This window comes from Phodopus roborovskii, unplaced genomic scaffold, assembly GCF_943737965.1.
Source record: "Phodopus roborovskii unplaced genomic scaffold, PHOROB, whole genome shotgun sequence".
Classification (NCBI taxonomy): Eukaryota; Metazoa; Chordata; class Mammalia; order Rodentia; family Cricetidae; genus Phodopus; species Phodopus roborovskii.
In genome coordinates, this window is record NW_026125397.1 from 23,434,800 (window position 1) to 23,458,520 (window position 23,721).

At 44.3% G+C, this 23,721-nt stretch overlaps 1 protein-coding gene across 2 annotated transcripts in view; it reads left to right on the forward strand.

The window, feature by feature from the left end:
* The window catches only part of Cdk19 (cyclin dependent kinase 19), a 104,005-nt gene that overhangs the window by 74,629 nt on the left and 5,655 nt on the right, over positions 1 to 23,721 (forward strand). For both annotated transcript variants that reach the window (XM_051175558.1, XM_051175559.1), the window contains 8 exons: positions 6,118 to 6,175; positions 13,048 to 13,179; positions 15,884 to 16,027; positions 16,184 to 16,253; positions 20,686 to 20,758; positions 21,392 to 21,489; positions 22,481 to 22,559; positions 23,163 to 23,429. In XM_051175558.1, the coding sequence (XP_051031515.1) occupies positions 6,118 to 6,175; positions 13,048 to 13,179; positions 15,884 to 16,027; positions 16,184 to 16,253; positions 20,686 to 20,758; positions 21,392 to 21,489; positions 22,481 to 22,559; positions 23,163 to 23,429 (921 nt within the window). The remainder of the gene's footprint in view (positions 1 to 6,117; positions 6,176 to 13,047; positions 13,180 to 15,883; positions 16,028 to 16,183; positions 16,254 to 20,685; positions 20,759 to 21,391; positions 21,490 to 22,480; positions 22,560 to 23,162; positions 23,430 to 23,721) is intronic.

Consider the following 23,721-nt stretch of genomic DNA (forward strand, 5'->3'; position numbering starts at 1 on the left):
ACCCTGTTACTATTATACATTTTCATGACTTGCCTTTACAGTAGAATTTAACTAAACAAACCCCGTAGCATTGATTTTTGCCTGTTTGATTTTATTGCTGATAACTTAACTGTGAGGCATCAGCTTCTGCCATTTCTGCAGTTTCTATGGCAACTAAAGTGTGCAAGCCCAGCAGTATCACTTTGTTTCACAGCTGCCATTTTGTGTTCACAGTAAGAAGAAGAGCTTTGGTGAGGCGTGCTCTGTGCTAATTGGGTGTAAGTGGGTCAGGACAATTTTGGTATGCTGCTTCTTGTCTGTTTAGGTTTGTGTGGGCAGGGACATGGGTCTTAAACTACACGGCTCTTCCCCACATCTTTCACTGATATTACTCATTAAAGTTAGTCTTCTTGAGAATTGGGTAGAGTTGTTCTAAGACCTGCTTCGTAGACCTTACACACTTATTTCTAGTAGAAGTGCAGGGGGCTGGAGACATGGTGCAGAGGTTAAGAGCACTGGCTCCTCTTCCCGAGGCCCTGAGTTCAGTTCCCAGCAACCACATGGTCACTCATATACACAGACAAACATTAAAAACTCTGAAGCGTTAAACATATTTTAATGGTAGATACATAGTTTACCCTGTGATTTTTAAATTAGTTATCTTGTGAGCATACCCTGTGCGTACTTGTTATGAAGGGGACAGGTAGGGCCACCTTAGGGTACACGTGCAGCTCTTGACCACAGGGTAGGCCACTCTGCCTTCATGTGAAGAACAGCATGGCTCCTCACACTTCCGCTGCCTGCCCTGCCTGCCGCCAGGGTTTCAGTGTGCGGACGCAGACGGTCCCCTTAGACCCGCGGCCCTCTCTGGTCTCACTCCGTGTGGTGCCAACACCGACATTCAGCGGAACTTGAGCACAAGAACTTCTAATAACACTAAGTAATACAAATCTGCTTTCTGTTCTCGCATTTTATTTCTTTCATGAAACGATTTGTTCCCATTCACAGACGTCATTGTGTTTATCTTACAATTTTAAAGTGCTTTAAAAGCTCAGACTTTAGGAAACACAAATACTGTAGGCAAATGGCTTACACAGTATGGCAATCTTACAGTTTAGAACTCATGACCTGTCAGGAACAGTCATTCTTTCTTAAGGCCTTTGGAATCTTATTGATTCTGTGCCTTCCTTACACAAACTTGAGTTTCATTTACTATATCTGACTTCTGAAATTGAAGAAAAGTTATTTTTATTGGGTCACCAATGACCTAATCATCCATTTTGGCCACATCTCAGATTTCATTATTGACACATGACAACCACTCACAGGGACCCTGTGCTGCTAAGACACGTACCTTTCTCCCTCTACCCTTGGTCTCAGCACCCTCCCTCCCCCTTCCTTTCCTCGGCCCCCTCTTTCAAACACCTTGCCCATCTGGCCCTCTTGTGGCAACTCTTAACAGCTGTCAGAGCTCACACTCAAGAACTACCCAGTTCTGGTCACTCAGGGCTCTTGCTAATAGTGGAGCCACTTGAAACAGGAAGCAGGTCCTTCCTTGGTTTCCTTTGTGTGGTCACTATCATTGTGCTTGCTCGTTCATGAGGAACATGCTTGCCTCGTAAACTCTAGATGGTTCTTCTCTAACCGCCCGGGCGGCACGCCCCCTACTGTTATTCTTCAGACCTTATTCCAAGGGTTACCTCCTCAAAGAGGCTTTCTCTGTAGAGCATAAGAGAATGGTTAAAAACGCTTGAAGACAGTACCTTCCTTGTTTTACTTTTGGTTGCTGCCATCATCTTACTGTGCACATTCAAAAATATTTGCAGGATTTATGTGTGCTAAGAGCTTAAAGATGCACAGACTGCTGAGACCCTGACAGGTAACAAGTAGGCCATTACCCGAAGCTTGTTTTGTCCTCTCCCTTCTAGTCTCTTCTTCTTAAGACATAACAGATGGCGTAGATTTTCAGACGCTATTCTCTGTAGTTTAAAAATAGGTTTATCTCATTGTGTGCATCCCTACAAAGTGTGTTTAGCTCTGGTTGGATTTGAGCTATATGGAAATGGTGTTCTGTTACAGATACCTTCTCAAACTTTCTTTTTTTTCATGCAGTATAGTACTTCCAAGATTAGCCATGGATTTGTATCTATTTGTATTTCAGTAATTTTCTTAAAATTATGAACTGTGTTATTACAGATATTCTCTGGTATTATGTAAAAGTAAAATTACTGATTCAAAGTGATTCAGTTATTCACTTTTGCAGGGTTATACCGTATTATTTTCCAGACAAATTGTGCAGTGCGTTCACCCACCAGAAATGTACGGTGTTAGTTAGCATTGCCTCTCACTTGGCATTTTAGCCAGTGCTGATGTAGTGGAACATCTTTCTATAAGGCTTTTGGGGATAAAAAATATCTCTGGTATAGTTAAATATTTTAATTTTTTCCCTACTTTTCTACACAGTTGATTTTTCATTTTGACACTTAGGTCTTTGTAGTGTTCTGTTTGTGCTGTGGATTTCATTTTCTTTGTTTTGATGATTGGAAACTATTTTAATGTAGCAAGATTTAGCTGTCTTTTATGATTAAAAATTTTAATGTCTTTGTAAAGAAACTTGAGTGAGTATGGAGAGATTGCAGAGGACCTGAGTTTAGTTTCAGCATCCACACTGGGTGACTCACAGCCTCCTAGAACTTCCTTTTAGTTCAGGTGCATCTGCTGCCTTCTTGCTTCTGTGGATACAGACACACCCACACGTATACAGTTAAAGATAAAGTAAATCTGCGAGGAAAGAAGCAGCCGCAGCCTACCAGGACCAGATGCTCTTACCAAATGTCATGATGTACCCCTCTAGTCCAGTCCTCAGGAGGCTGAGGCAGGAGGATCCCGAATCTGAAACCAGCTGGCTCTGTAGTGAGTTCCTATCTTAAAAAAAGAAGGAAATGTTGTTATTGTATTTTTTATTCAAACTTTTGTTTTTCAGTTACATTTTATTCTGCTTGAAATTTATCGATCGATAGCTAGCTAGCTAGCTAGCTAGATATGTGGTAAGGATTCACTTTACTTTATTCTATCTTTGGGTAACTTGTTCCTGCATTGCTTTTTGGATAGTTCCTCCTCTAGGCCCTCACTCTAGCTAGCCCTTTGGTAATCTGACCTGAGCCTCTGCTATAGAGCTAAAACAAGTCTTGATGTTCTGTTTTGAGCCTAAGTCCTATACCTACTCCTCCACCCTCCAACATGCCTCTCAGATGTCTTGGTTCTTCTTAGCCCTCTGTTCTTATGTGTGTGTTTGTTCATTTAATTGGAGGTACTGGAGACTAACCCTACATCCACGAGCGTGCAAAATGAGTGCTCTGCTCTTGAGCTGCACCCTTGGTCCTGGTGTTGGGTTTGTAGTCTTGCTGTGGCAATCGCATGGAAATTGAGCGACATGTAGTCTAGGTTGCTTAACTTCTGCCTCTCTCTGTCCTCCTCTTGCCTTCGTTCTGGCACGGACTCACAATATAGCCGAGCTGTCCTCACACTTGTGCTTGTCTTGCGTCTGGCTCCTGAGTTCTGGAGTTACCGCTACATCCAGCGCATTTCTTGACCTGCTCTACTTGTGTGCATTGTGTAAAGGGTGTGCACGCTTCTTCATGTGATTCTGGCATCGCTACATCCCTGCTTCTCTCTGCTTCCTGTGTTCTTGCTCCAGTTGTCTCAGAGATTTATAATTCCCTTCTGTTTTGTGTTTCTGCCTGGATCTCTTTAATACTGCATAGTGCTTGTTTGTTTGTTTTTTCACACTTGTTCATCTGTTGAGCTTGGGCACACATTTTCTTATATCTATGCTTTTTTCCTGACATAATACTCAAAGCCATAAACTTTTCTTATAAGTGCTGCCTTCCACAAGCTTTGGTAAGATCTATGTTAAAATTTTTGGTTCTGAGTGTTTTTTGCTTTTGTATAGTTTTCTTCTTGCTCTGTTTGCTTTAGAAATATTTTTAAATTTTCAAATATGTGATAATTTTGGCTCATGTTTTCTTAATTGATCTTAAAATTGTTTGTGTGTGCAAGTACACATCGTGATATCACGCACTCTCGTGATATACTTGTGACTGTACCCTCAAAGGCCAGAAGTGGGCATCAAACTCTGGAGCTGGTTGTTGAGTTGGCTGACTTGAGTGCTGGTAACTGAACTGTCAGATCTCGAGCATCAGCACTCTTAACCGCTGAGCCATTCCTCGTCCCAAGTCTGTGTTTTATAAATGTGCCTTTGTAGGATTGGTTCCGTTAGCCTGAAGCGTATTCTTCTGGTTTGAGTTTATTCATCTTTACTGACGTCACCTTCCTAAATATTATCCTGATATTCACTGAAAAGTTGTTTCTGTTTTGTTTGTTTTGTCTTGAGACAGGGTTCACGCTCACCTGTCTCTGTCTCCTGGGTGCTGGGATTAAAGGTGTGTGCCACCCCTGCCGGCTAGACTTTCATAATACTCCATTCTAAAATTATCTCCATCTTCCCTCACTAGGTTTAAGCTCCTGGAACTGTAGTAGGTCGTCATGTATTTCCTTTTGTTTCCTAAAAGTCTATAATATAACGTTTTGTAATCAGCCTGATATCCATCCACAGTTAGCAAACTTTAATTATGAAGGGTTGTTTTTCACCTGGTGCTGGTTTACCCTTCCTGCCTGGTGACCTTGTTTTAGTCACCACGCTCCTTGGGCAATGACCTGTAGCGCAAATCATCCTGTCCCACTCTCTTGGCTAGTGTAGCTTGAGCGCATCATGAGAGCAAACTTGCTCCGTTCACTGTCACATGAAGCCAAGATCTTGGTGTGATCTGTGTTTCGGTTCTTGTTAACCTTTTCCTTTTGCTCCAGTCACTAACTCCTATAACCTTTCTTCTCTAAACAATTTTGCAGCCCCACCCCTCCCCCTCCCCCTGTGCTTTGTGTCTGTTCACCAGTGCTGGCCTCTGCTTCTGTGTAGGGTCAGGTGGCTTCGCTGGCATTTGAGAGCACTCAGCAGGAGCCCCTCCTGCCTGCCAGAGCTCTTCAGAGCTGGCCCTCCTCCCTGTCCTTTCTCTGCTAGACTCTTGATAATTGTTCAGGGTTTGGTTGATGGACCCTGTCCCTGCCCATAATAAAGTTGCCAGCCACTTCAGAGCTTCCTTAAAACAAACATCAGCACCGTGGAAAAGATCTCAGAGCAAGAGAGACAGACTCAGAAGGAAACTCACTCTGTCTATCCGTCTGTCTATCCACAGAGTAAATGCCGACGATTACTTCTAGTGCACACATTTTTCTCTCCCGGGTTTTCAGAGGAGTTTGGCTCACCCCTCTACCCCAGTAGGTAGCCATAGTTTCTTTCCACACATTTGCAGGAGAGGACCATGGGAAAGGCGTGAAGACTGGCTTAGCTTACTCTTTTCTTTGTAGAGCTCTGTGTTGGCTTTGGCTTTGGCTTTGGGTTTTTGTTTGTTTTGTTTTTTCAAGACAGGATCTCACTACAAAGCTCTGTCTGTCCTGGAACTAGCTCTGTAGACCAGGCTGGCCTTGAACTCACAGAGATCAGCCTGCTTCTAGAAGCCTCTGAGCGATGGGACTAAAGGTGTGTGTCACCACCGCCCAGGTTGACTTTGGTTTTTAATTGTTCTACAGTTTGAAATTGTATTTGGAGTCCCTTACTTTTGCTTTGATTCTAGCTGACGTGAACTCTAATGGAACCTGTCTGAATGTCAGTGATGCTTTTCCATAGTCCAAAGATACTTAGCAAGGTATACTCATTTGATTCACTTAGTGAATGTCGTTATATTGTATTTTGAAATTCTTAGGTTAAAAATGAGTGTATTTAATTTGTGCAGTTTTTTAAATTATGGGACAAATAGAAATGATAGCTATAATGACTTTGTAGTAATTTTTACATGACACAGTTTTGAAAATAGATATGTTTTCCTGCAAAGATGTTTATATGAATATAGTTCTAACTTCGAGGATATCAAATGCTTTAATATAAAAGGTGCTTAATCTTTAATAAACTTAGACTAAATGAAAATACATAAATTATATTTTCATATGAGAAAATTTTGTCCATTGTGGAGCATGTCAAAAGAATAAATGTAGTAATTTGAATGCTCTATTTTTTATTTCTAGAAACCAGCAAATATCCTAGTAATGGGAGAAGGTCCTGAAAGGGGGAGAGTCAAAATAGGTAGGTAATGATCCTGAGGTAACTGATGAAGAGACCAAGGTGACTACTGAGATGTTTCCCCCTTTCAATCCCTTTCTTAAGTTGTTGATTTTAAAATTACTTTCTTGGAGTGTTTCTAGAAAAGATGTTGGAAAATGTAGGGAGTACGTGAATCCACCAGTTTTTCCACAGCGCTTTCCTCAAAATAAAACGCTGTCGTTCTACGTTGCCGCGTCAGTTAACGAGCCCCATAAACACTTGCTCCCATTCGTATGCTGTGTGTCATCGCCTCTGTCCTGCAGACCCCAGCTTTATAGTTCTTTTGCTCCTCGGGCCAGTCCCTGAAGAAGCTGTCCCAGCCAGTAGCCCTGCTTGGAGGCTCTGCCTGATGGAGTGGGGCTGGCCGTCATGGAGGCTGCGTTGTCGGGAGATACTGGATCGTTGCTTTCCCCTTCCTGGTCCTTTCCCATGTGTGTTTTTCTTTTTAACACTCACATGCTTTCTTACAGGCACTTACTGAAGACGTGTGTTTTGCTCTGCAAAAGTGAAAAGGAGATAAAAGCTAGTCCCTCCCCATGAGAAATAGTCAGGCAGACAGACTTTTCACTGTGCAGTGTGTTCTAGTGTGTTCTGTGTTATGTTACCTCAGCCTCATAGCTGCCTCCTGAAGGTAGACACAGTAAGGGAAGCTGGATTGAAGAGCTGCGCCTTGCTTGCTCACGTTAAGCCGTGGCTGGGATCCCAGCCCTGCCCTGAGACTTCTCCACAGCCTCATGCGCCCTCACTGGTCCAACCCTTGTAGCCTTAAACACTAACGGGCTTTCTCGGGCCTGCGATGCACTGGTGCCACTCAGCTGTTCTGAGGTTCCTCCTGTTCCTTAAACACTGACGTCCTCCCTCCATTTTACAGTGAACTTACCTCTGCCAGTGCAAAGCACGGCTCTTGCCCCCAGATGAAGAGAGAATTTATTCTGAGCCAAACACAGTGGCTGTGACCTCTGAGCATGGATTCAGGTTGCCCCTAATAGCTGGCCCCACTGTGGGAGCAGTTACAACCAACTTCTGTAGTCACAGAACAAAAGGAAGCCGTGTGTCAAGGCATCGCCCAAATGCATGGGCAGAAGCATCAGGTAGATGGCAGACAGCTGATAGAAAAGCTGGGTGGAAGGGTGTGAGGATGCCATGGACAGATGGACAGATGGACAGCTCTACTGAGGATTTGATATATATCTGATGACATTCTCAGCTTTTAGATTGATGGACTTTAGAGGTCTGATGATACATTCTAGAGGTTTTATCTGATGGTTGAAAAGATATCAGACACAGGAACAATGAATAACAATACCCTGAGATCACTTGGCTCTGGGCCTGCAAAATTCCAGTTTTCCACAGTCACAGTCCTAGCCATTAGCCCTGTTGACCTTTAACATCGACCTGGCAAGTTTTTCTGCGAAGTTCTCCTTCTTGGCATGCACCACGTTTTGTACATGTAGAGGCTGGAGGTTGTTTTGTGTCTCGGCGCTGGGAAGGCTCATTCCTAGAATCTGATAAAGGTGAAACTGAGTAGGCAGAATAGCAGTTGACAGCAGAGAGAGACTATTAGACTCACCAAGGAAATAGCCCCAGGTCACATCACATGTTAGCTGCCAGGATCCAGGTTTAAAAAAAAAAATAAAAAAACTTCATTGATTTTTTTTTTTTTTTCAAGACAGCTGTACACTCTGCAAGCCAGGCTGGCCTCGAACTCAGAGTTCTGCCTGCCTCTGCCTCCGTGTTCTGGGATTAGAGGCGTAGGCCACCACTGCCCAGCCTTCTTTCCTTTCTTGTCCTCTGTATCTGACGTGTATTTACATGTGACAGATAGTAGATACATTCTATCTGAAGTTAAAAGTTAAAGGAACGCAGTATACTCTGGAGAACTAAAGGTGGCAGATGACAGCCAGCAAAGCAGCTCTCTAAACTGTTTCTCCCGTGTCTATGATCGTGGCCAGGGGTCTCTAATGCTCGCGCTATTTCAGGTGGTATTATTTTATTTATCCTATTACTTTGGCATTATACTGGAAAGCCTGGATAAATAGGTAATAGTTACAGAAGAAATGAGTTAATAATTTTTAAAATTCCTTCCAAACAACATTATTTTTCTGTATGTACCAAGTTTTACTATTGTCAGGAGTAGAAGTAGGAGGCCAAATCTGTGAGAGATCAGCATTTGTGAGTGTAATAAAATCTTATTCCTTATTTTACAATCAGAAAAGAAACTGGAACTCCGGTATGTTATTTCATGATTTTTTCCCATAATTTTTCCCACTGATTTACTATTCATTGTCAGAATAGGAGTATTTAAGATTTTCTTTCTTATTCACTGACGATTGTGCAGTTTATAAAATGTATTTTAATTGTCTCCGCCCCAACTTCCACTCTACCCAAATATTCCTTCGACCCGCCCCCTCCACCCTCATGTCCTTTTTAAACCCACGAACGCTGAGTGTATTTGGTGCTGCCGATATGCGCAGTGGTTCTGGACAGCCTGCCTGTAGCCACACCTTCAACCACAGAATTATGGGCACTCGCGTGCATGCGCGCGCACCATCAGCTGCCTGTAGCAGGTCTCACACGCCGCTGCCGTGCGTCCCAGGCTTGTGGCCATGTGCCCAGGTGACACAGTACTCCTCTCCATCCTCCAGAAGAGCATCTCTCACATGTTTCTACCCCCTTTCCTGCAGTGTTCCCGGAATGTCGAGGGCCAGGGTACCTTTAAAATCAGAAAACATGGGCTTAAAGCACCGTCTCTTAGATAGAAGAAGTTTGTTCTTTTGGGAAGAATAGTTTTATGTATTTAAATATGGAATCCCTTTAAAAATCTATTTTTTAAAAATTACTTTTAGTAGATTTGTTCTAAACCTTCCAGTTTAATACATACACTTCCAGAGAGATCTCCTTTGATGCTAGCTAGTTCGATACCAACACCATGGATGTGGTGGTGTTCACTTTGAGTTAACTCAAAGCCGTTGGGTATTAGTGCACTTAGCTGTTGTATGCCCTAGGACTGCCCAGAGCCTTGAATTTGTTGTATCACAACAGTCATGTTAGAAATAATAATATAGTAATCCAGATGGTTGAACCCAGTAATATTTTATCTCCTTTTTCTTACTGGGGATTCTGTTGGTTTTGGCTCTAGCTTAGATTTAAAATTGAGGTATCCCCAAAATGGAATTCCTTTTAGAAAATTTAAAGTAGGTATCTGTCAATGTGAAGATTAGATTTTTAAAAAGTTATACTAAACAATGAGATTTTTCTGTGAAAATATTTTGAGTCATTTTAACCATTAAGTTGCGCAAACACTCAAATACTTGATTAATAAAAGGATCTAATACCGTCACCCTCTTTTGTAGTTTTACTAAAACCAAGATTAGTGATTTATCGGTTAGGAAAATATACCAGGGAAAATGTACTATCCCTTGAACAGTTTTTAACGGTTTAAACATAAAAGAGTGAGTGTCAGGCGTGGTCGGAGTGCTCTGAGTTCAGTTGCTGGGCACTCAGTTGTCCTTCCTGCCCAGGTGAAGGGCATCCGAAGCATTACATCATTGGACAGTCACCTGTTTTTGTAAAAGCTCGTGTCATTTAGTTTTTCTTCAGGTGTTCACTTTGGAAGAACTCTGTAAACAATTTTGGATTTTTTGAGTTGTTGTTTTTTTAATCCCATAGTAGTGCACAATGTCTCATTACTAGAGATGGCGTATACAGTCCTTTGCCCGTTTTTTATAGGATGCCATGGGTTTGCTACTCAGTTACTGTCAAATCCTGGGGACAGGTGGGATTTGTCCCGCGTAGCTTTACTCACAAACAATCACAGTAGAGTGCAGACTTAGTGGAACAGGTGAAAACATGCACCCCTCACTCAGCCGGGGCCCTCTTCACCGTAAGCAAGGGCAGGGCCGGCCTACAGGCCTGCCGTGTGGATGGGATGATAGCTCTCCCTCGCTAGCTTTAAAAGTTAATCAGCAGAGACACCTGTACAGATGGAGAGCTGAATTAATAAAAGGTAAATAATCTGGATTACAGGTCAGTAAAATGCTCTGAAATTCTTCAGCAGATTCCAGAGTGCCTCAGATCTAAAGTGTTTGTCCAGGTACTGTGTAGATGTGTGGGGTCCCTGTCCCTGTGGGCTGTGAGGAGAGGCTTGACAGGCTTTGATACAGGACTTGCCTTGCTTGGGAACTTGTAGAGAGTAGAAGGAAAGGGTGATGATGACTCAGAGTAGGCAAGGAGACCAGGCTGGCCTGGAGAGACGCCTGCCTCTGAGTTAAAGGCATGAACCATCACCACCTGGCTTTTAACACCTTTCTTGTTTGTATAGTTTTCAAAACTCTTGTGTGTGCTTTTTTTTTTAATTAAATTTGTAATTTTATCATTTCTTAGGTGCTTTTATTTGCAAATAGAAGTAGGCTTCCCATTCAACATATTTTGCTTTATTGTGTACAACTTCTGGTTTGGAGAAAGAAAATAAAATACACAATGTAAGGATATTGAATGCTGTCCATTGCATGTGCATGTGTTTGAGATAAAGCCAAGTTATAGTTTGATAGGTTTCCCTGTTTTTCCAAATAATTGCAAGTGGAATTGCGTTAATTATTAAACAGAGCCAGGTGGAGTTCTAGTTGACTGTGGTCTCCAAACACTTCCTCCTTTGAATTTCTGCTTCTTCCCTTTGCTTTGGTAGAGGAATCTTTTTCATGCAAACTATATATATATATACACACACTCTTATATGCTAGCTAAAGGGGTTTGTGTTTGGAATCAAATATATGTGTGAGAAAAGCTACCTTGGGTCTCCTATCAAGCTAGGTTCCTCCCATTGTGTCTGGGTTTATTCTGAACATTTACAGGGGTTTGAGTGGACTGGGCGCCAGCGCCCACCCCTCATATGTGTCTTTATAGTGGAGCCAACGACGTTCCAGGAATGGGGTGTGTTGTCTCATCTTGAGTCTGACACCTTGCCCTGATGATTGTATGCTGTCTTTATGGTCATGAACTTGTAGACTTTGTAAGCTGAAGGGATGAGGTTCCCATTAGCTGGGGCTGCCATGGAGACTGCACAGGCACACTCGGGTTCTGGAGATGCTGGCGAGCACGTGCCCCCAGAAACAAGCAATATAGGCAGGTACCTGACACCCTGATGGGTGTGTGAGATAAACAAAGGCGTCTGATGAGGGCTCAGAGCACAGGACTGTCGACAGTCCACCACTACACCAGAGGGGAGGCTCAGTCCCCAGGGAGAGCTCACCACATCTACCCAAGGAGGCTGCGTGGTTGCCTGACACTAATGCCAGTCCACGTGCAGATCCCATGAGGTCTCATGGTGTGGGATCAGAACTGTCGACACAGAGTAGAGCTCTACAATCACTAAGTTACATCAGTGACTGAGTCTTCAGTGTCTTTTAAACTAGTTGTGACTTTTTCTGCACCACTTCATTTATTAGCATCTGTGTCCCTGTGTCTCATGTTGGTACACCCGATTGTTTCTCTACTCCTAATGTTCTAGCCTTAATGTTCACGCTTTGGTTTCATTTACCATAACTTGTTGGAAGCTCGCCTTGAAATCCGTTTCTCTGTCAAACCTCCGCCCCGGCAGATCCCGTGGCCCGTGTCAGTCACTGATCTTCCCACAGTGCGCGGGTCTGACATTGTGTGGCGGACTGGGTGTCCTGAACTTCATCTTCTTAGACTCCTTGTTGTTTTTGTGTTATTGACTGTGTTTACCTTAGCCACTCAAATCCGCTCAACATAAAATTCTGTTCTCTGCTCAGGCCAGCTACCTTATTGTTAAGAATTTTAAGATTAGCCAGGCGTTGGTGACACACACCTTTAATCCCAGCACTCAGGAGGCAGAGGCAAGTGGATCTCTGTGAGTTCAAGGCCAGCCTGGTCTACAGAGCGAGTTCCAGGATAGCCAGGGCCACACAGAGAGACCCTGTAAGTACACTGTTCTGCACGTGCACTATTCTGTCTATGCACATATGTGCATAATAAATACTTTTTAACTACAGCAGAACATGTTTGTTTGAGTACTTGCCCTTCATGTGAACATAGACAAGTAGTTTAGTTGTTTTGGCTTTAAATTCTTCATCTCAGAAGTGAGAAGCAACGTACTAAACTAGCGTTCTTACGCAGGTGAAATGAGATTATGTGGCATGCGCAAATGCCGCTTGTAAAGTATCTGATAGATGTGAGGTACTTCTTACTTAGGAAATCTTAAAAAACACCTCTAGAACCTTATAGTGACAAGTACACCTAATACTTAGCTTTTTTTTTTTTTTTTTTTTACATCTTTGTTAAATGAATTACTATAGTAATGGTCTATGTCTTTTTTAGCAATTATTTACTGTATGTTTTATATGAGTTCTTGGGATTGTGTATGACATGCATTATAATCGACTTTGTAGGGGAAAGGTCCAGTATGGTTTTTTGTCTTGTGTGCTCTGATTGCTTCCGCACAGCCAGTTCCACAGCTGCAGTCGCTGCCACTGGACACATGTAGTTCAGCCCTCCTGAGTTTGCAGCAGCTGATTTCAGGGCACACTGCTAAGTGGTGTGTGTCGGTTCTCGGTGTCTGAACGAGGGGCTTTTGCAATGCCCTGACTGCTCCTAAAAAGCCAGGGCTGCAGCTGAGCTTAACGATTGTGCTCTGAAGCTTTAGTTTCCTCATCAGTAAAGCAGAGCTCATGCAGAGGGCTCTCTCTCTCTCAGTAAAGGTAAGCAATGCAGTTCCTAACCAGGGTGCAGTTTTTAGAGCAAGCGTCCACCTTTGAAAGGTTAGCAGCAGTTACCAACCCCTGCATGACTCTGACAGCTTGTCAGATTGAGTTTTATTTGTCTACCTTATTTTTCAGCTGACATGGGTTTTGCCAGACTATTCAATTCTCCTCTAAAGCCTCTCGCAGATTTGGATCCTGTGGTTGTGACATTTTGGTATCGGGCCCCAGAACTTTTACTCGGTGCCAGGCATTATACGAAGGCCATTGGTAAGTGTCGAGGTGGGCTCTCCTCAGTGTGAAATCATTCCTACCAAAGCCAGTGTGCATGAAGCAAGGATGTGCACACCTCCCTTATGAAGAGTTGGAAAGGGTTAGAACTGTCTTCACAAGGAAACCCAGCACAGGGTACAATGCTGGAGGAAACTCCCGCTGTGTCCTCACCAAGACACGGCACAGGGTTCCATCTCTCTCGATGTCGTGTCTGCATAATGGCGGTTTGTCCACTGAGGTAGGGAATACAGTCTCAGTAGGATTGTATCACTCAACAACTTGCCAGACCACCAAAAGGAGAAAGGACCAGAGAAAAGAGTGTCCCTTCAGATTGATGCTCTTCCTTACACCAGAGGCTTTGGAGATTTCACTGTCTGACCATAGAGGAGACTCCGCCCCGGTTAGGGGGTAGCAGGCAAGAATCACCTCAGCTCTGGAGATCTCTTTACAGTGAAGACGAAGGGCAGGCAGGCAGGCAGGCAGGCAGGCAGGCAGGCAGGCAGGGGAGTAAACAGAGCCCAGGGCCTTGGTTTCTAGTGTTAGTATTTCTAGAGGACTCTGCGTGTTCCTTCTTTTTCAAAACTTTTGCTGTAGGCAGTTCCACCTTGATCGCCTTTGCTGTCGTTGTGTCTGTTTAACAAGGGCACTAAGGTGGAATGTTAGTGAAGATCCACCAGAAATACAGTCCTGATTCTGCTCAACAAGCTTCTGAGAAGGGAACGGCATGCCACTCTGAGCAGGTGTGGTGAGGCAAGTTAGCCTCTCAGTTAATTCATGGGTAAAAAGCAGACAAGTATTCCAGTGCCTTACTCACCAGAAGGTCTGAGTTCTTCAAAATCCAGATACTGTAGCACAGTGCCGAAATAGATGTCACTATAAATACAAATGAATATAAGTCAGTGTAAATATAAAATAACCATAAATTGCTGAACATTTGCAAAAGCTTCTGAGTGGTCTCACGCCTTGAAGACAAGTGTGTTTGACTGCAAAGGAGTGTGAGTGTGACCCTGGACTTGTGTCCAGTCAGATCAGGCTGCTGAGGCCATGCCATCAGTAGAGTGCCTGGAGAGGCCTCAGGACCGAGAGCTAAAAACTAGTGCGGCTCTTTTGTACTCTGACCTAAGGGGTTTGCTTTTCTTGTTATCTAGGTCTTTTCCTGCCAGCTATTGGGAACAGTGCCTTAGATAACCTCAGAAGGCAGCAGAGGATAGGAGGGGAGAAGTCTGAGAACATGTGTGTGGGAGTGTTAATTGGAAATTAATAGAATCATACAGTAAGCAAGGTGGTATATAATTCAGGCCATAGATAGGGAGGATGGTAGAGTGTTCATCCTTTTGGTATTGCAGCATGTAAAATGACCTTGGCATCCATAAATGCATTGGGCTACATTCATAGCCATCCTGGGACTGAGGCAGCTCAAAGGGTGCACATGCCTGGTAGATGTGAAATCAGAAGCAATACATATGCCCTTGGCCCTCACCTATGACTAGTACAGTATATAAAAGGAAGGTTTCCCATTAAGGAAAGAGATACTTAACCAAAAACAATTTTTGTGCCAAAATTGTTTTCCCACTGTCTTACATTTTTCTGTTGTGACAAAAACACCATGACTGAAGCAATTTATAAGAGAAAGAATTTATGCCAGCCAGTGGTGGCATACACTTTTAATCCCAGCACTTGGGAGGCAGAGGCAGGCGGATCCCTGTGAGTTAGAATCAGCCTGGTCTACAGAATGAGTTCTAGAACAGCTAGGGCTTCTACACAGAGACCTTGTCTCGGAAAAAAGAAAAAGAGGGGGAGAGAGAGAAAGAGAGAGGGGGAGAGAGAGAGAGAGCGCGCGCGATGGTCAGAGTCCTTGGCTGTCCTGGTGGGGAGCACTCTTGGTGGGGAGCACTCCTTCAGGCAGGAGGACATGGTCTAGAGCATTAGCTGAGAATTCACATCTTGGCCCACAAGCTGGAAGCAGAGAGAGCTAACTGGGACTGGTGTGGGCATTTGAAACCCTGGAAAGCAGTGACACACCTCCTCCAACAAGGCCACACCTCCTGATTCTCCCCAAAGGCTTTCATGCTGGGGACCAAACACTCTACTACCTGAGCCCATGGGGGCCGTTCTCATTCAAACTGCCACACCCCAATGTTAATTGTCACACACAGGCACTAGTCCCCAGTGTCAGCACACTGGGGAGCACACTGTTTGAGAAGCACAGCTGTAGGATTTTTCTTGCTTTAGTTTTCCCTCTGCTGTTAAGGAAGTAGATGTGATGGGTTTGTTGTTGTGTGTTTGTTTGTTTGTAACAAATGTAATTGGCTATAATTTGAAAGTCAACTATTTCTTTTCTCCTTGAGTAAGGAGAACTGAAAATAAGTGTTAACCAGTTTGCAACTTTTGTTTCCCAGTTAACAAGATTTACCATTTAAGGTAGAACATAATTACTGGCCAGGCACTGGGGGGGGGGGGGCGCCATGGCCCCGGGGTCTGTGGTGCTGGCTTGCGCCTACGCCTTTGTGTTTGTGCATTCAAGACAAGCACTCACCAACTGAACTATGCCCCAGCTTCTGTGTGTCTCCTCAGGGTGCTTACTGCACTTGGCACACTGCCCTACTGAAGCATGTTTCTGTCTGTATGGTGGGATTTTATCCAGGAAGTGTAACTAAGGAAATGCAATGCATTTTTATAAACGTTGTTTTTCCCTTCATAGATATATGGGCAATAGGCTGCATATTTGCTGAATTGTTGACTTCAGAGCCTATTTTTCACTGTCGTCAGGAGGATATAAAAACAAGCAATCCTTTTCATCATGATCAACTAGATCGTATATTTAGTGTCATGGGGTTTCCTGCAGGTAATTTGTTGCCTTTTTCAAAATGCTATTCTGAGTTATATTTCAAAAGTGTCCCTTTGGAAGAGCATACATAAAGTTTGTTATTTATTTTTAAACTAAAACACAAGGGGGCTTTTAATAAGGTATTTTCTAATAAAAATCTTTTTTTTTTTTAAGATAAAGACTGGGAAGATATTAGAAAAATGCCAGAGTACCCAACACTTCAAAAAGACTTTAGAAGAACAACGTGAGTAATCCCAGATTACCATAGTCCACGTGTGCTGGGAAAAAGAGGCAAAAGTCTGAGATGAGAAACCCTGAACAGCAGGAATTAACTTTCTCACAGTGCCAGGCGCTGGCAGACTGGCCTGTTTGGCTGCTCTCTGCTTTGTAGAGTGCCCTTGTTGCGGGCGGTCTCCTATGGTGGGAAGGCGAAGGGTGAGAACTGTAGAATCTCTCTTCTAAGATGTTAATGCCACCCACGGATGCAGAACCCTCCATAACAAACACCTTTGCAGGCCTCCCTGTGATACCAACACACTGGGGAGTAGATTTCAGCGTGAATGTTGAGTGATATAAATACTCAGGCTCATTGGTTACAGAGTGTAGCTTCAGTAGGGAAATTCAGTCTTTTTCAAAAAGGCTGTAGATTTAAACCGGAAACTCAGGTGTTAGTTTACATGTCATGTCTGTAATTTAAAGAATATTCCAAATGATTTTAACATATATACCCAATTTAGGGCTGTGATATTTAAAGACACAGGCCAGGTCTGATGGCTTCTTTCACCCCAGCACTGAGGAGGCAGAGGCAGGTGCATCTCTTGAGTTTGAGGCCAGCCTGGTCTGCAGAATGACAGGGCAGCCAGGGCTACACAGAAAAACCCTGTCTCAAAAATCCCCCCAAAATAACAAGTAGAAACGGTTACAGTTTTAACAAAGGGCTCAGTCCAGTACTACAGCTGTGGTTTTATTCCCCATTTTTAAAATTCACCTATTAAACTGCTGTGGTAGTTTGAATGTGCTTGGCCCCATAAGGTCACAGGGAGTGACTCTTAGGAGGTGTGGCATTGTTGGAGGAAGTGTGCCACTGTAGAGATGGGTTTTGAGGTCTCATACGTGCCCGGGCCACACTCACTCCCTCAGCCCATTTCCTGTTGCCTGAAAAATGTAGGGCTCTCAGCTCCTTCTCCAGCACCAGGTCTGCCTGTGTGCTGTCATGTGTCACCATGCTAACAATGGACTAAACCTCTCAAACTGTTTTCTTTATAAGATTTGCCATGGTCATGGTGTCTCTTCACAGCAACAGAAACCTAAGACAACCACCAATGGAATCTCAGTCTGAAATAGAAACCCCATCTGCCCTCTTAATCCTAAACCTCTGCGCCCTGTATTTCAAGTCCTGAGAAAAGACTCCATGATTCACCTGATTGTTGAAGCCCCAGACCTGTGAGACAGAACTGTCATGCGTTGAATTCCCCTTACCTCTCAACACACGTACCTCTCCAAATGACCAGCAAATCTACTCCATTCCTTTTTCTGGAAATGCTCGGAGTCTCTTTCTGCCCATCAACCTTGCCAGCATAGTTAGTACAGCGGCTTTCTCTGCTTACGGTCCTGCAGTGGCCTTCCTGTAGTATTTCTGACCCTATTTAATCTAGGTGTGGTGGCACATGCCATTAATCGAAGGCTGAAGAAGGCTGATCTCTGAGTTAGGTCAGCCTGGTCTACAGAGTGGAGCTCCAGGGCAGCCAGGGTAATAGTAAGACCCTGTCTCAAAACAACTGCAAACAATGGAAATCACTAAAGCAGAATATGTTGAAAACGGCAATCTGGAAACTATTTCAAATAAAAAATAGTATTTCAAAAGTAAAAGAATGTTAGCTTGCTTTTATTGGAAAAAAAGAACTTCCAAAATACTTTGCAAATGAATTGCTGAGAATGAGTCACTTTGAAAAGCTACATGTTCAAATGAACACAATTTGATAAATCCTGAGAAAGTTTATATCACTTTGGAAACTGTTCAGCTTCTAGAAGAGTTTAGAAAGTAAACAGTTCATATTAACTCCAAAACCAAGGAAAAATAAAACAGCTACACCCAAGAACTTAGCAGTGAATTCAAGGCTTTTTATATGATTGAGACAACCTAGCATCTAGTGTTAGCGCAGGAAAACAGCTGATTGCACTAAGAAGCCCTAAGACAGGAAGAGAAACGATTTTTCTTGAAACCATAAGGTTTCTTACCATTCCCAGACCACGTACGTACCTTGCCCATCAATTCTCTGCTGCACTTAAGTGTTGTCAGGGCGCCTGGCTTCTGTTCTTCTGTGAGAGCAAGTGTTTGGGGACTTGCTACAGATGCAGCATACCCTCCTGCCCCAGATACCCAAGACACTAACCTGGGCAGTATAACAAAATCCCATTCCAAAGACAGGGCTAGAGAGATGGCCCGGCAGGTAGGAGCACTGGCTGCTCTTGCAGAGGACCCTGGTAAGGTTACCAGAACCCACGTTAACCATCGTTAACTATTCACATGTAAGACATACACCTACATGCAGGCATACATTTGTACATGCAAAATAACTATTGCTGGGGATATGTGTAGCTCAGTGGTAAGGCTTGTTGCCTAATATGTGTGCGGCCCTGCCTGGCCTTGATCCTAGCACTGTGCAAAATAGAAAGCAACAAAACAACAAAAATACTTCCAAATGTGCACGTTTCACCTGATCATCCCAGGGGTGTATCCTGTGAAAATCAGGCTGCTACAGGGCAGGGTTAAGTCCTTTGTGCTCTTTCTAGGGAACAAGCTTACCGGGCAGATACAGTTATGATCCACGTTTTTTTTCCTAATGAGGAACTAAGTCTTCATAGATGTTAACCTATTGCTCAGGATTACACAGTGGAGAGATGACCAAGCCCAGGTCTAGTAGCAGTCCCCAGTACTCAGGAAGCACCCTTGCCACGGGTGCCCAGTTAGCCCATAGCTGTGGTGAAACCGCTCTAGATAAGTAGGCAATGTATAGAACTTTTGATAAAGGGAATGTTAATGAGACAACATTAAATGTAAAAACAGAATTTTTATACTGGTTCTAATTTTTATCAAACCAAACTAAAAAAAAAAAAAAAAAAAAATCCCCTGGTTTTACTTTGTGTGTGTGGATGGAGACATGGCAGCGGTCCTGTGAGCCGCGTCTACTATGGGCGTCGGATTCTGGTTTTACTGTGTGTGTGTGGATGGAGACATGGCAGCGATCCTGTGAGCCGCGTCTACTATGGGCGTCGGATTCTGGTTTTACTGTGTGTGTGTGGATGGAGACATGGCAGCGATCCTGTGAGCCGCGTCTACTATGGGCGTCGGATTCTGGTTTTACTGTGTGTGTGTGGATGGAGACATGGCAGCGGTCCTGTGAGCCGCGTCTACTATGGGCGTCAGATTCTTGCTCCAGGTGCCTCTCTTTCTAATACCTTTTTGGTTTGAGGGGTTTGGTTTGGTTTGGTTTTTGACACAGGGTCTCTCTATATAGCTCTGGCTGTCCTGGAACTCACTCTGTAGATCAGGCTGGCCTCGAACTCAGAGATCTGCCTGCCCCTTCCTCCTGAGTGCTGAGATTAAAGGTGTGTGACACCCCCCAGCCTATTTACACAAACTTAAAAAGCACCCACTTCTGCTTCAAAAATAAAGAAATAATAAAAGGGACATTATCAAAACACTGACAATGGTTTATGTATCTATTTGTAGAATACATATCTTTTATATTTTGAAACCATTGAAATTTTAAATATTTCATATATAGGAAGTAGTGTTATAATGTTGTATACTTAGAATAATCAAATGAACATCCCCTCATTGGCCTCTTAACTAACAAGTAGCATGTTACTAATTACTGACATCTGTGGGTACCTCCCTCCTCGTTCCCTCACAGAGGGAAGCTTGGGGGTTCTAAATGTGTGTTTGTGATTTCACAGTCTTATTGTACATGTATGTATACTTAAAGTTTGCTATGTCTGTGAGCTTTATCTAAATGGTGTTATTCGTCTCCCCTGTTCAGTAGTATGGGTTTATAACGTTTCATTTTCTCTGAGTTTATTAACAGTTGGTTTACCTGGTATTTGTGTGTCTTTAGTAGGTGGATATTTGGTTGTTTATAGGTTGGAGGTTGGTGGGTTTTGTTGTTATTGTTTGGCTAGTAAGAATATTCTTACATGTCCTGATATTCCTGTGTGAAAGTGTCCCTTACGCTAGGCCTGGATCCTAGCTGCTCAGGAGGCTGAGACAGAGGGTGGTGTCAAGGCCTGCACAACTCAGTGAGACCTGTCTTAAACTAGAAGGGGGCAGGTGGAGGGATGACACTCAGCTGTAGAGCACTGCAGAGCACTTGCCCAACATGCATGGCCTACCTGCCAAACCAAGCCAGCCATCCCTAGGTGTGAGTGCATCACCGCGATTGCTGAATTTCAAGAGGCTTGTGTTTTCAGCTCTGATGGTTACACACAAGCATTCTCAACGTGACCATAGCACTAAAAACCCTGAAAGGTAGTGATTAACAACCGTGTTAATATTAAGTATATCTTACCGTGTCAATATTAAGTAATGTGTTTGCACATAGGAACCTGCCTTAGAACTGTTCCTTAGGAATTCAAAGCATGTAGACTCCTACTGACATGTGCATGTGTCATTGCAGATACGCCAACAGTAGCCTCATAAAGTACATGGAGAAACACAAGGTCAAGCCCGACAGCAAGGTGTTCCTCTTGGTAGGTGCTCCCCAGTGACAGCACGGTGTTCCCCCTGGTAGGTGCTCCCCCGGTAGGTGCTCCCCGCTGACAGCAGGGTGCTCCCCCGGTAGGTGCTCCCCCTGGTAGGTGCTCCCCGCTGACATCAGGGTGTCCTCCTGGTAGGTGCTCCCCACTGAAACCTGGTCAGCACAGCTATCTTCTTGTCCTGTTTACTGTGGGATTGTCCCAGCTAGTCTTCCTTGTGAAAGAGGGGGTGAGGGCGAGAGAATATTTAGTCGCTGGATGCTTTAGAAATTAGATGTTAGTCTATTGACAGTCATGCTTGACTTCTAGTCTTAATTTCTTGAATGATTCTTATCAGAAAAAAGAACTTTAACGAGCCTTAGTGGTAATTTCATAATTATGTGTGTAGGCTACTAATTGTGCAGCCGTTCATCATGGTGTGAGGCTGACAAGATGGTCAGTGGGTACGGGCACTTGCCGCCAAGCCTTGACAGCTTGGGTTTGGTCCACGACCCTGGACCATTTGAAAGAAGTGACTCACGAGTGTGAAAAAGATGTATCTAATGTTAATCGTGTGAGACATTAATTCAGAAGTCAGGTGACTTGTCAGCAACCTTATCATGTGCTGTCATGTGTATTTGCTGTTAGCTTCAGAAACTCCTCACCATGGATCCAACGAAGAGGATCACCTCAGAGCAGGCTCTGCAGGACCCTTACTTTCAGGAGGACCCCTTGCCCACGTTAGAGTACGTACCCTTCCTTCCCCTCCCCTCGTCTTCACTCCGAACTGAAGGTGTTGGCAGCTGCTGAGTGCCTGACATGTTCTGCTTTGCTCGTGAAGACTGCGCAGAGAAAATTGTTGACAGAAGTTTCTGTCCTGCCTGGTCCCACAGCTGTTAGTCCCAAATAAACACACAGAGGCTTACATTGATTATAAACTGTTAGGCCAATGGCTCAGGCTTCTTACTGGCTAGCTCTCTGTTAATTATTCACCCAAATCTATTAATCTATATATCTCCACATGGACAGAGAATGCCCAGACGTCCTACCTTCCCAGTAGCTACATGGTAGCTAACTCACTCTCTCGAGTTCCTCTTCCCAGAATCCTCCTGGTCTGCTAGCCCCGCCTTTACTTCCTGCCTGGCTACATCCCGCCTGCCCACTGGCCGAAACAGCTTTAGTCATCAACCAGTAAGAGAAACACATACTCATAGCCTACAGAAGGACCTCCCCCACCGTAAAATCTGCTCAGAGAAAGGCCACACCACTTCCTAGATGAATCTAGAGCAAGGCAGGTGCAAGTCAAGCACCAGGTAACGGGTGGCATGGTGCGTGCGTGTGGCAGCCTGTGGACGCCGCTCCACCTTCCAAACGTGTGCTCCAGGCTTGTATATAGTAGAAATCCTTTTTTTTTTTTTTTCTTTCCGGAAGGGAGACTTATTTTCATGGTGAAGTCATCCCAAACTCAGTTTAGTGTGATGCTGCTGGGTTAGTGCGAACAGAGTGCTGTGTCATTTCTGTGAGCGTGCTGCAGTGACAGCGGCAGTTAGCAGGGGCGCGAATGGGCCTTGCTTCCTTCCTTACTGCTTAAAGGAAGTTGTTTGGAATGTGTCGGGCAAACACCAAGCACAGAAAAGCATAGGATGTAAGTCAACAAATAAAAAGTAAAATTTTAAGGTAAGGTGATGGAATTACAGATTTTAGGTATTGACATGTGTTTCTTTTAAATGGTTTTAGTGTGTTTGCTGGCTGCCAGATTCCATACCCGAAAAGAGAGTTCCTTAATGAAGATGAACCAGAGGAGAAGGGAGACAAGGTACAGGCGTCAGCAGCCCTGACTGGGAGAGGAAGCGCAGCGCAGGGGCGATTGAGGGGGTGATTTGATGGCCTCTGACTCTGGTTTTACTTTGCTCTTTGTGGGAGTTTGGCCGCTGAAGGTGTACTGAAGCGTACACTAGCTTCCTACTCCTTCCCAGTTCCGTTAGTCCGGTGCCGTCTCCGCTTGCTATGCTTTTGTGGGCATCGCTGCACCCCTTCGTGTCAATGGGAATGTTAGCCACTCCCCACCGCCCTTTTTGCGAAGTCCTGACCGAAAGGGCTCTTAGTTTAAGGAGTGTGATGGCACTTCCTGTCTGCCTTCTGGTACCCACTGAAATGTCTGTTTGGTTTGGAGATGGTGTGTGGTCTAAATGAATTTCAGAGAGCATTACTGTTCAGGGATCACTATGTTAGTCTTCGGGAGTGGTTTATTTTGGAGGTTACCCGTCTCCAGTCATTCTAGTCACCCCGTGACCAGGTTATACCCTAGGTGTGTCACCAGGCATGGCTATCAGGCAGTGAAATGAATTTCCCACTCATCTGGCTGCACAGCTAAAGTTTGGATCTTTCTCTCCCCCGCCCCACCCCCACCCCCTAAAAGAATCAGCCCCAGCAGCAAAATCCACATCAGCAGCCCGCAGCCCCCCCACAGCAGCCCGCAGCCCCCCCACAGGCGCCTCCACCACAGCAGAGCAGTGCCCAAACCAATGGGGCTGCAGGGGCAGCTGCGGCCACCGTGGCTGGTGCTGGATCAGGGCTGCAGCTCAGCCAGGACCCCAGCCTGAATCAGGTGCCTCCCAACAAGAAGCCCCGGATTGGGCCTTCGGGTGCAAGCGCAGGCGGGCCGGTTATGCCGTCGGATTATCAGGTACTCCCTGTCTGCTCCTTTCTGATAGGAATGTATTTTATGAAATGAGAAACTGACTTTTAACAAATCCTTTTACATTTATTTGAATAGTTCTTAGCTCCAAAGTCTGATATGAAAACTAGATATTTCTGGCGTTACATGAAATCCCAGGAAGATTTTTGTCGTTTCGATCAGTTGTGAGGTAATTTGTATTGTGACTTGTTTATCATAAAACCCCAAGGAGAGGAAGGGAGGCAGGAGGCTCCTTAAAGAAACTGTCGGTACTTCATCCATATCTGCCACAGACTGGGTA